This window comes from Lepidochelys olivacea (assembly GCF_965140295.1).
Source record: "Lepidochelys olivacea isolate rLepOli2 genome assembly, chromosome: 17".
Taxonomy (NCBI): domain Eukaryota; kingdom Metazoa; phylum Chordata; order Testudines; family Cheloniidae; genus Lepidochelys; species Lepidochelys olivacea.
Window position 1 is genome coordinate 2,493,117 of NC_140427.1, and position 13,148 is coordinate 2,506,264.

At 47.8% G+C, this 13,148-nt stretch overlaps 1 protein-coding gene across 2 annotated transcripts in view; it reads right to left on the reverse strand.

Annotated features, from left to right (window-relative positions):
- SSH2 (slingshot protein phosphatase 2) overlaps nt 1–13,148 on the reverse strand; it is a 134,620-nt gene that overhangs the window by 55,958 nt on the left and 65,514 nt on the right. Inside the window, exon 1 of one of the 2 annotated variants that reach the window (XM_084650843.1) lies at nt 11,332–11,518. The exons of the other annotated variant lie outside the window; for it this stretch is intronic. Coding sequence (XP_084506969.1) covers nt 11,332–11,441 — 110 coding nt within the window. The 5' untranslated portion in view covers nt 11,442–11,518. Of the gene's footprint in view, nt 1–11,331; nt 11,519–13,148 lie in introns of those variants that run through there. 2 annotated transcript variants of the gene reach the window in all.

Here is a 13,148-nt window from a genome sequence, read left to right on the forward strand (position 1 = left end):
AAATTGCTTGGCTTCTTTAACAATCTTGACATTTAAAGAGATATTTTAGCAATACACACCAACACATCTAGACACGCACTTGTCGTACATACTAATAGACAATTCACAGCACATACTCACTCTCTGCTCGCATTACCCCCCTAATTAGTGAAGTACATGAGTCTGCATATTCTCAATTTGCTTTCTTGTTTTCCCCATTGCAGAGAAGTGGTAGGAGGGTTAAAGGCGATACTAACAAATGATTTGTTTCCATCACATCTAATTGGTTTTCAATCCTGAAACACACAGAGGAACCCAGAAGTTCTGATTCATCTTTGTTTTCAGATTTTCCCACCTGCTCTCTCATACCAAGAAGGGCAGCAACCCATGCCAGCTAAACAGCCATTTGGGTGCACTCATCACCCCACAATCATGTTTAATTAGCTCAACTACTTTTAAAGAGGGTTTTTTTCCCCTTCCATCATAAAGCCTGGGACTGGCGAAGGGATTAGTTTAATTCTGACCACTCCTGAAAACTGGGCCAACAAATAGCTACTCCTGCTTGTTACTTGCCCATTGAATTTCACAGAGTGCAACTGTTTTGTTTTTCAATGATGATAGGGCAAAGGTGACTCTCGTTTTTGCAAAGTCGGAATGATCTACCCCAGTCCCATCTGACCCAAAAATAGTCTCACTGGTTCCCCTGAGACTCCAGCAGTGTTTTACAGTTAGACTACTCACATCAATGCATTGGTGAGCTGCTACATATTCAAGGTGAACATGGACAGTGCACGATATAATCTAAGGAGAGATGATGTCTTTTTGAACTTCTGTTTAAAGCACACATGTAGTCTGCTCTCCTCTCAAGCAATATTTACAATTGCTATGTATAGGCGGGTGGAACTCACCCTTGTGGCGCCTCCTGCTGGTCGTCCTTGGAAATTAGCTCACCAGCCTCCAGGTGTCCCACCTGTCACTGGCCCCCATGTCCCTCCCGGACCCGGTGCCCTTGCCTTGGGTGCTGCCCCCCTGACAGTACCCCCACTCTCTGGGTCTCCCCACCCAGGGGAACCCTCACCCACTATCCCCACCTCGCCTCAGTCTTTGGCTACTGACCAGTCACTCTCTAGTCCCCGCTCACTGAGGCTGACTGCAGTACATAAGCCACTTATCACAGGCAAGGGGGGGTTTGGACCTGCTGCCTCTGCCTACCTGTGGGGCCTGTTTAGGCCCCGCACAAGGCCCTGCAGCCTGGGGGATTTCCAGGCGGGAGCTCCCCAGCACCTCTCACCTTCCCCCAGCATACCCCACCTCAGGTTCCCAGGTATGCTCCCCAGCAGCCAGGCCCTTCTCCCTCTAAAGGCAGAGAGAGAGGCCACTCCTGGCTGCCCTGGCCTTCTTATACAGGCCAGCTGCAGCCTGACTGGGGTGTGGCCCAGCTGAGGCCACTTCCCCAATCAGCCCAACTTCTAGCCCACAGCCCCAGCCCTCTCCAAGGGCTGGCTTTTCAGCCCTTCAGGGCAGAAGCAGGTGACCACCCTGCTACACTATGCAAAAACCAGAAGGCTTATACAAATCTGATCACTGAAAAGTATGCATCCGATGAAGTGAGCTGTAGCTCACGAATGCTTACGCTCAAATAAATTGGTTAGCCTCTAAGGTGCCACAAGTACTCCTTTTCTTTTTGCGAATACAGACTAACACGGCTGCTACTCTGAAAACTGAAAAGAGTGTTCTACTTAGAAATAATTTTGTACATACACTGAACACACCTCATATTTCTTTTCCCATTTCTTTTCCCACAAAGAGCCTTGGTAGTAAAGATGGGCACTTGCTCCTCTAAGAGCTTATTTTCTACTGCTAATTCCCCAACAGAGATCAGCCTTCTGGTGTGACCAATAGTTCCACAGCAAACAACTATGATGTAAGAAGATGGCGGCGACATCATATGATGAACAGTAGGCTCAGATGGACTCAAGCAAAGATGCTCTATTCAACTTGCAATATTAAAAAAGGAAGATACAGGAGAGTGTGTGTGTGATAGCACAGAAGGATTTCTAAATAGAATATTTTACAAAAAGTCTGCAACAGGATGACCTGATGTGGAGCTTTCAAGACACCTGAATACTTAAGTACAGACAATAGCTTTAGGTGTGACCGAAGGTCTGCAAAGCTTTGTAAATATAAGGTTTTGGAGGTGTCACAGCAATCTAGCAATCCCAGCTCTCAGAACACCCTGAGGCTGGGCTGGATCAAAAGATGACGCTGAACTTAATTTGACTTGTCTTCTTCCCACAAGCCATGTCACAAACTTTAAAACAGAGGGACAGGCAGATATGCTGTATTTGCACTTAAAAAAGAAATGTCTGTCTCGAGTTTTAGCCAAGTGTAAACAAAACCCAGAAAAGAGAAGGGTTACTGGGGAGATCAGAGACCAGAAGCACACGATGATGGGACAACACGGATCGTATCAAACCATCATTACAAAATACATATGCAAATGCACGGTTTTCAACATTGACTACTCAAAGGACACAAACATTTGCTTAGAGAAAGAATAAATGATTTGTGGGTTTAGCCTACTAGGCAACTAGAGAGGTTTCAAGAGAAAGCACAAATCTTAACTGGTTAATAACCATCATAAATAAATGAACGTGCCACATGCATTCAGATACTCTGGTGATGAGGATCAGCTAAGTACCTGCACAGACAGAAAGATGCACTGAAGTAGGAGAATGCTGCTGTTAGACACTTCGAAAACTAAACCGATTCATTACTTTCTTGTGTCAAGATTATTAGTTCACACATGTGCCCTACCTCAGAGAATGCTACTGAATTTCCTAGAAATGTACTTTCACCACTGTGCCATCTTAGTTAGTCCTCCACATTTCACAAGGAGATATAGACACACACACACGATCTGCTAAGTGCTGCAACGTTCGTTTCTTGAATTCAAAACTTACAAATGAAAGGAGTGCAGATCCTGTGCTGGGATCTTAGAGACTGGGCCCCTTTACTGCTCCCAATTCGAATGAACCTCTCAGGTGCAATACAAATTCAGAGATTTTAAGGCCAGAAGGGAGCATTAGATCATCCAGTCTGAGCTCCTTGATAAGGCAGGACAGAATTTCACCCACTTACCTGTTTATTCAGCCCAGTAACGTGTGTTTGACTAAAGTAAAACAACAAACAAAATAGGATGCACTTCCCAATAATCGCTCCCTGACCAGCGAAACTGTTTTCTGGACTTGGTTACGCCTTTCCTATGCTCTTTATTCCTAATATAAAACCTCTACTTTGGAACAGAGGAGTTGCTCTACACCAGAGCAGATCAGTGGTCCAACCAGTTCCATCTCCCCAGCTCATCCCAGCGCTGCCAGCACCAGCTACTCCAAAGGTAAAGCACAATGAATAAACTGCCCAGAGAGTACGTTCTGGTTAGTGACTGGCTTATGACATGAAAGTTTCTCTCTCTCATGAAATGTTTTTTTAATCCTACATGATAACTGGGTGTTTTTATTTGACTCCAAGACCAACTATTCCCAGTTAGCTGTAATTGTTGAATGAAAGCTACAGTACCTATGCGTGTGTACACACACACAGTGCAAAGCTGCCTTTAAACAAACAAATTATGCCATGTTATGACAATAATAAGCCCACAAAAGAAAGGAAATTCAAAGTTAAGGGTGCAGGGTTGACTTAATACCTCTGTGTGGAAAGAGGGTTTTCTGAATATCAGGCTGACTTCACATAAGATTCTGGTTGAAGATGGAATGTCAGACAACTCTGAATTTCTGACTTTGCTCAATGCATAGGTAAGGTGGGGAATGGCCTGCTGAACTAGTTTTAAACCAGTTCAGGTGAATATGGTTCACATGCTGTTGGGTCAGGCCAGCGTGGACGGACAATAACTCTTTCATAACTACCATAGGCTAGGACACAGGATTCTGAACTAACTGACTCTGTTCAGATTGGCCAGATAATCAGCGTTTCAACAAAATTAGTCTGAAATTGTTTAAATCCCTTCCAGGAAATACTATTTTAGCCTGAGGTTCTATAATAAAGGTCCAAAGAGGTGCAGTGCTGGGATAGAAGCAGGCAGCCTAAATATTAGCTGGCCCCAAAGGGCCATTCTCTATTGATGGGCTCTTGCCTCTAGAGAAGCAGGGCTAGAATGATAATCTCTACAAGAAAACCAAGTTTTCCTTGGGAGTGAACATTTACACAGCAGCCCCAACAGACCCCAGCATCTCAGAAGCAACTGGCATGGTTCATAGCCCTTCCAAATGTGAATCTGGCTGGGCAGCTAAATATTTAAAGCTAACTATTTACTGCTTGAAAATTAGTTACCCCAGGATCACGGATTTCTCGCTCAAGTCTTGATCCTATTTCAGGGACCCCTTCTGCCTCCCAATGTAAGAACGGCCATAATGGGTCAGACCAATGGTTCATCTAGCCCAGTATCCACTCTCTGACAGTGTCCCACAAAAGATCAGTGAAATTTAAATACACTTCACCTCCAGGAAAATAGACAGGAAGTCCAAGCAGGAAGGCTAGACATGGATAACATCGTCTCTGCCTGGGTTAATGATCAACAGAGTTCTCAGCAGTGTGCTAAAACACACCTATGCAAACGCACTGAGGTAATCGGAAAAAAATATCATGGGGAGAAACACTGGGGAGTGACAGGCCTTTCCCATGCTTTATTTGACACATTAGGATGAGTGAAAAAGGAAGGAAAAAAGGGAAGAAATTTCACTCAGCTCAGCTTGTATAATCAGAAACAGGCTGATCATTCTAAGATGCTAGGTAGAGAGCAGCATGGAAATGATGCTCAGTTCACAACTTCTTGCCATGGAGGATGGAGCAGAGAATTATATTGTTGCCCAAGCATCCAGAGAAATATAGTTTGCATGCCAGGAAAGTAATATCGATATTCAGTGCTGATCAAAAGTCTCTGCTGAGCTTTTAAATGGGAAAAGATCTAACCAGTCTATTTTGGGTTTTCAAACATCCAAAACTACAAGTGACCCTTAGTTCACAAAATGAATTCAACTGCAGTTGAAAGCAGCAATTTGAGCTACTCCGTGGAACTCCCTTTCCCTTGAATCTCCATTTGTCTGCAGCTCCCTCTTTAAATCCGAGGTGTCAGCAATTCTCACTATAATGGTAAAATATTTACAAAGATAGAAAAGCAATTAAAGATCTTCAATAGAACTCCACATTTCCCGAGATACAGAAAAGCCTCCAGGATACAGAAAAGCAGCATCCACCTATTTCATGGCTGAACACATGCCTCAACACAAGGAATTACACTGAAGATTAAACTTTACACTATAAAGTTAGATTTCTAGATAAAGGCTTCCTCTCAAGGCAATGGGGAAAGAAAATGAACACAGGATAGGGCCTAAAGTGAGGAGTGGATAGGAAGAAATGAGTCAATAAAATGAGTATTAATTACATTGTGTACAAAATCAAAAGCCCTATTAACAATTTGTAACATCCCTTGTATGTTACACAAATTCTGAAGGAAGCTGGTTACTTTTAAGCGGTAGCACTATCCTGTGTATTCCAATTCTGCAAAGACACTTCATGACTAGGTTTAACCCTTTGCTGAAAGGAATTCTACCGAGAGTTTTAGTTGCCTTTTTCTTTTAAAGCAGAGGTTCTCAACCTGCAGCCCAATCAGCGCACAGCTGTGGCCCATGTGACATCCTCAGGGCCATACAGGTAGTATACATATTGTGTTGGATGTGGCCCACATATCACAGAGAGCTGTATATGTGGCCCACAATGGTAAACAGGTTGAGAACCATACTGTAAAGGATTCCAAAACTCACATAAAACATTTTTGGAGAAACTGGTAGTTCTACATTCCTCCTTTTAGTCTGAAACACAGTCTCTTCAACACAGAGAGTTTAGCTCCCATAACTGGGAACAGGCCAGCATTGAAAATAAAAGTATCATTGAAGATCTTTCTCAGTTTACAAAATAGCAAATACAACATATGTATAAATATTTCCATATTGTTAAAATGCTTTTATTAGCGCTCTAGCTAGTACTCGTGTCCCCCCTTACCATAGTATCTGGGTAAGGTTTAATCTTTGTCACAGACCCCATGAGGTGGGAAAGTGCTCTTAAGCCAATTTTGCAGATGGAGAACTGAGGCACAAAGACGAAGGGACAGATTTTCAAAGATACTCAGTTGTCCAAAGCTACAGCTAGGCTCCAAATGGGATTTTCAAAAGCACCCAAGTGCCAAGGGGAGTTAGATGCATCGATAGGCATCTAAATACCTTTGACAATCTGGCCCTAAGTACTTGCCACAGGAAGTCTGTGGTAGAGCAGGGAACACCCTGACCACTGGACCAGACTTCCTCTCTAAAAAAACAGAAGGCAGAGAAAGAGACTTGGCAGTAAAATTAAGGACAGTTTGCTACCTTCTCAGGGCTGAGTAACATATTTCAAGGACTAATACATGGAATAAGATACCAAAACCTTGTGATTAACCCTAAAGAATGAGGGCAGACAGCAAGTAGAGTGGAGACTGACTTGTGGAGATTACTGTAGGTGTCTTCAGGTAAAAATTCTTGGGCATTTACAGGTCCACCTCATCTACCTTGATCTTTCCAATATCTGCTGTGACCACTGGTTGAAATTTTAGGTCCTATACAGGAAAAAGCTAATAACTAAATGTTCCTCCCACTGAGTTCAACAGGAGTAGCAGCTGGCCCTAAATCAAGATACAGTTTTAATGGTGGTATTTTGATAAACAAAAGAGTCTCTTAAATGTTGATTTTAACCTTGTGAATGAGAGATATTCAAGGTCCAGTCCAGCTGACTAAACCACCAACTCAGAGCCTGAACACAGGAATCATTTTTTTGCTGATGCCTGAAAGTCAGAGCCAATTCGCTAACTGCATCTACTTACGAATACACTCATGTAAACGTTCCTGGCATTAGCAATCCAGGTGCTGTCTTTACCATTCCACACAGAGAACAATGTTTTGGTGCAGCAAAACCTTGACGTCTGATTTTGCCGGTAATTGTACAAGGATCTGTGATCTCTAACTGAATTCCTGATTTGCAAAGCAAAACATTTTAATGTAAGAACAATCAGCTGAAAAAACTCCCCACTATCCAATCACAAAAACCACACCATTGTTTCCAGTTTAAAACCCTGTCCCAGATAAATGTGCTAATCCAACACTGGGCCCTAGATGAAGGGCCACAAACTCTTTAATGCCGGTTAATCTCAATTTACAGAAGGCTGAGGACAGAGCAAGCTCCTCTGATAACTGAGTTATCACCAACTCCAGGAAAGGAAAGAGTTCGATCCTTCCAAGCAAACTGCAATTGCAGCTGCTCCTGGACACAGCACCCTTGGGCGATCAGACCCTCAGAGACAGGAAAAGTTGAGTTCTCCTTCCCCTCGGCACCATTTTTGCATGCCTCTCTCCATAGATAGTTTCAGATTGTGGGTTAAATATTTGAGTAATGTATATAAATCAAACACATCTATAACCATTGAAATTGTTACCTAGCTACCTAACATAAGCAAGACATTATAAAGCAAATGTTTCAGCAAATACCAGCATTTATCCTGATACAGAAAAACAAAAACAACAACAAAAACCCAACACATTTGCTGCCTCAGATCCCCCAAAGCAGACACTATTTACACAGAGACCTTGGATACACTGTTAGATTCCCAGACACAAATGGGAGAGCTGTGATGTTTACAGGCAAAGTTATCAATTAAACAGAATAACTAATTACAAACATGTCAGGTCAAGGATGGAAGGCTTAGAAGGACCTCATTAAACAGACGAAGCTAACAAATACACAGCACCAATTGTTTAGTCTTAAACACAAGGGAGATGCAACAGTGGCCAGTGACCAATTTCTATGACAAATCTAAGAGAGAATACTCATCAAGCTATATCTCAAATGCAAAGTGTCCAGATTTCTGGTGGAAGCTCTTCACAATAGGAACACTGCACCAGCTGGGTTCATGCCAACATTTTATCTAACTATTCTCAAGCTTGTCTTGGTCTCTTCAGAAGATAAAACAGCAGCTGCTTTCTTGAAAGAACCACCATGCATGATTATACCACTACCAGTGTCTACCTTGAGACTTGATCCTCCCCTACTACCAACTCCCCCAAAGCCACTATTAATTATTTATTAATTAATAATGCCTATTTGTAGGTGCATTTAAATCAGTGTGTACCGCTGGAGGGACTGGTTATTCAAGAAGCTTAGCAATGGGACATGGAGCCTTTCAGTTTGAAGCTGGCCAAAACTGGTAGTGACTTGTAATCCCTATCCACCCACGGCTCTTCAACCATAGCACCATCTACTGCTGCAATGGACAAATCTTGCTGCTTAGGGCAGTACACAAGCTAGACTCCAGCTTATGCATTCGAAAAAGAGAGCAGGGGATCTTCAGAGAGGAGGACAGCACGTGCAAGGGTTGACAGTTCGTATCCCCGCACAACTTGCTAGCCATTGGAAAGCAGAGTTTTGGAGGGTGCCACTCCATTTTTTGTAGCATTGGTTGTCCATTATCCTGAACAGAAAGGAGCTAGGACACTGACTATGAATGGATGAAGATTTGGAACAGAAATCGGAGGGGGACACCAAAACATTTACCAAAACCCCAGGTTGTCACAGTGTTGCCATGCATTCCCTTAACTTTATGTATGTTGATGGACTCCTAGCATTAACCAAGTAAGAGTCTGTACTATCAGCATGCAACTAAGAGTTTATCCCAAAGTTTCAAGCTTCCAGGCTGTCCTTGCAGAAAACAGAAGAGCAGCTATAGCCTGGCAACAAAAGTACGCAATCCCTCCTCCCGCTCCTCAACCCACACTTTATAAGAGAACACTCTCGGGTCTCAGAGCCTGGGGTGGTGTGGGGGAGAAGAAAGTTTACAGAAAGCTGAAATTGGAGGTTGATAAATTGTTGCAGTCTAGTAAAGCATGGTAGAAGATAGTAATGAAAAGGCTAATTTGCTGACTGAAAATCCTCTGTGGCTATTTTCATAGCATTCCCCGATATCTGATACCCAAGCCTGAAGTACTACAGGAATTTCAGTCTCAGACTTTAAGAGGACAACTCCTTTCTAAAGCCTCTGCTGATACAGGCAAAGACTTTCACCAGTGACTAGTGATTTTGGATGTCCATGTTATAAAGAATCTGATCTTCAGAAAAAGCTGAACACCTACCCTCTGAAAAACCCGGGAGCTTGAGGGAATCTCAAGTTGGGCACCAAAACAGGAGCTACTCAAAGTCACTTGTGAAAAGCTTGGCCATGGTGTAGACTAGACTCCCCATTGCCCTGGATTACTGGCCCTACGTTAAAGGGGAAGTCAGAATTACTAACCAGAAAAGATGCTTAAAAGAAAAAAGCCATTAAGACAAAAACTGTAGGAGTATTTTCTTGCAAACTGTAGAAGACCCTAATCCAAAAGGCAAAGTGAAGAATTCTCCTCCCACCCCACCCCAGGCAGCTGTCCTGCTGTTCCCAAAGACAAACAACATTCTGCATTTCTGACCAAGCCCCCCCAACCACATGATTCAACCCATCTTTGTGCTCCTGGGCAAGTGCTTCATCAGCTCAGTTCCTGGAAGGGCAGATACTGTGAGAACACAGTCTCCTCCAGCCGGGAAGTCACACAGGCTGAGTCTGATTAAGAAATTCAGCTAAAGAAGGGTAGATTTTCCCTCCCCGCCCCAGACTCCTCCGTCCTCGAGCCGGATCGCCTGCCTGCTGGGGCTGGCATGGATTTAGCAGCAAGTTAAAGAGCTAGCAGCACAAACAAGCGATAACCCCCTGCTGCCGTTCCCGGCCCAGCCACTGGGCCGCCTCTCCCCAGGGCTCACAGCTGCTGCCTTGCGAGCGGGACAGACTTTCCCTGGCAGCTGAGGCTTGCGGGCAGCCCACGCTCGGTTCAGTGTCACAGTGCAAAACTCTGCCGGCCGGAGCATTACCCGATTACTACCCCCCGCCCCGGGGACTGGGGCACGGCTCCCCCCGTGCATTACTACCACCGCCCCCCCGTCGACTGGGGCATGGCTCCCCCCGTGCATTACCACCACCCCCCCCCCGGCGACTGGGGCATGGCTCCCCCCGTGCATTACTACCACCCCACACACACCCCCCCCCGGCGACTGGGGCATGGCTCCCCCCGTGCATTACCCCCCCCCGCATTACTACTACCCCCCCCGGCGACTGGGGCATGGCTCCTCCGTGCATTACTACCACCCCACACACCCCCCCCCGGCGACTGGGGCATGGCTCCCCCCGTGCATTACTACCATCCCCCCCCACCCCCCCGGCGACTGGGGCATGGCTCCCCCCGTGCATTACTACCACCCCCCCACACCCCCCCGGCGACTGGGGCATGGCTCCCCCCGTGCATTACTACCATCCCCCCCCACCCCCCCGGCGACTGGGGCATGGCTCCCCCCGTGCATTACTACCACCCCACACACCCCCCCCCGGCGACTGGGGCATGGCTCCCCCCGTGCATTACTACCATCCCCCCCCACCCCCCCGGCGACTGGGGCATGGCTCCCCCCGTGCATTACTACCACCCCCCCACACCCCCCCGGGGACTGGGGCACGGCTCCCCCCGTGCATTACTACCACCGCCCCCCCGTCGACTGGGGCATGGCTCCCCCCGTGCATTACTACCACCCCCCCCCCGGCGACTGGGGCATGGCTCCCCCCGTGCATTACTACCACCCCCCCCCCCGGCGACTGGGGCATGGCTCCCCCCGTGCATTACTACCACCCCCCCCCCGGCGACTGGGGCATGGCTCCCCCCGTGCATTACTACCACCCCACACACACACCCCCCCGGCGACTGGGGCATGGCTCCCCCCATGCATTACCCCCCCCCGCATTACTACTACCCCCCCCGGCGACTGGGGCATGGCTCCTCCGTGCATTACTACCACCCCACACACACCCCCCCGGCGACTGGGGCATGGCTCCCCCCGTGCATTACTACCATCCCCCCCACCCCCCCGGCGACTGGGGCATGGCTCCCCCCGTGCATTACTACCACCCCCCCCCGGCGACTGGGGCATGGCTCCCCCCGTGCATTACTACCACCCCCCCGGCGACTGGGGCATGGCTCCCCCCGTGCATTACTACCACCCCACACACACCCCCCCGGCGACTGGGGCATGGCTCCCCCCGTGCATTACCCCCCCCGCATTACTACTACCCCCCCCGGCGACTGGGGCATGGCTCCTCCGTGCATTACTACTACCCCCCTCCCGCACTGGCCCCGGGACTGGGGCATGCCGCCCCCCCCCGGCACGGGGCCCCGCACTCACAGCTGGTTGATGGCGTTCTGGGAGATCACCGCGTTGTCCGAGAAGTAGGGAATCATCCTGGGGCAGGGGCGGGCGCGGCCCGGGCCGGCCCCGAGCCGGCTGCGGGTCATGGGGAGGCGCTGCGGGCCCCCGCGGGGGCAGCCAGCGGACGCGGCGGAGCCCGGAGCTCGCTCGCTCCCTCGCTCGGCTCCTGTGCCCGGGCAGCCACGCGCCGCCCAGCTGTGCGCCGGCTCCCCGCCCCCGGCCGCAGCGCGCAGGCGCGGCCCGGCCCCCCTGCAGCGGGGGGGGGGGGGGCAGGCCGGGCCTCCTGGGGCAGGCGCTGAAGATGCTGGGTGGAGACGTTCAGCTCAATGGGGAGAGCAGGCCAGTAACGCCCGGGGCTTGGCCTCCCCCCGGAGCTCAAACCTGCTCCCCCCAGGGGCATGCCCCGTCACGGCTGGGGAGCGTCCACAGCTGCAGGGGCTAGGGCCCTGGCCCCTCCCTGCGACTGGATACCCCACCCGCAAGGGCTGATTCTCCCTTCCCTTAGGCAAGTTTGACAGCAATGGCCCAGGCGTGCTTAGAGGGGAACTCTATTCCCCTTCACCGCCTAGCACCCAGATAAGAATTAAATTCCCTAGTGGGAAGTTAGAAGAGGCTGGTGCATGGTCGTTGTCTAACTTAATGACAGTGCTCCTACAGCAGCTAACTGATACACTTAATAGAAGTGTATTATTAAAATGCCTGAGCAGCAGGCTCTTCTTTTCCTCCAGCCGAGAATTACACATCTAGGCAGGAGATTTGTTCCATCCCCCCAGGCTGCTGTAGGGGAAGATGGAAACACAAGCAGTGTAAGGAAGAGATGAAGACAGAGTAGCTAGTCTGGTTGTATTAGCTAAGGTGTGAAATCAGTTATTTGCATAACACCCTCCATCAACATAAGCAGACATTAGTCAAGCTTTATTAACTTTCTTGTACCAACAGAGCCCTTTTCCAAATAATTTTGGCAAGTTTTATTAGTTTCTGTCTCACTTAATTTCACCACATGATTAATGTACACTAGCACCTAAGAGAAGCATTTGGCAAGCAGAAAGCAGGGATATTAAAAGCAATATCCAACCATCATTCTGCTAGGTTTCACACACTGACCTATTCCCATCTCCCTTTAATTAGTGCAGTATCAACTTTAACCAAAAAGTAAAATTTCACATCTACACGCTAATGATAGGCACCAGGCAATGTGTTCCAAGATGCTTTGGGGATAAATTATCATACAAGATGTTTAGAAAAATAAGTTTAGCTACTACCATGACAAGTGTTACAATCTACTAAAGGAAAAACAGTTTTAAAAGACTACTGAAGAGTTTAGATTTCAGAGTAGCAGCCGTGTTAGTCTGTATTCGCAAAAAGAAAAGGAGTACTTGTGGCACCTTAGAGACTAACCAATTTATTTGAGCATGAGCTTTCATGAGGTACAGCTCACTTCATTCAATGCAACTCCAGCAGTTTAGACTCAACCTCAAGGCCAAAAGCTGTTCTATACATACAGCTGTACCAATGCAGCACGTCTAGGGAAGATGCTAGGCCGATGGGCGAGAGTTCTCCTGTAGGCATAAAGAAAACCCACCTCCACACCGGGGGAGAAGCTCTCCCTCCGACCTCATGCTATGCACACAACCGCTTATGGCAGTGTAACTTGGCTGTTGGGGGGTGGTTTAGTCACACCTCTGAGCGACAGAAGAGGTGTAGGATAGACATAGGCTGTAGTACAGACATAGCTTTAGCCTCCGATGTCTAGCAAGAGACCTGTAACCAGGGAGGACTTTACAACTCACCGC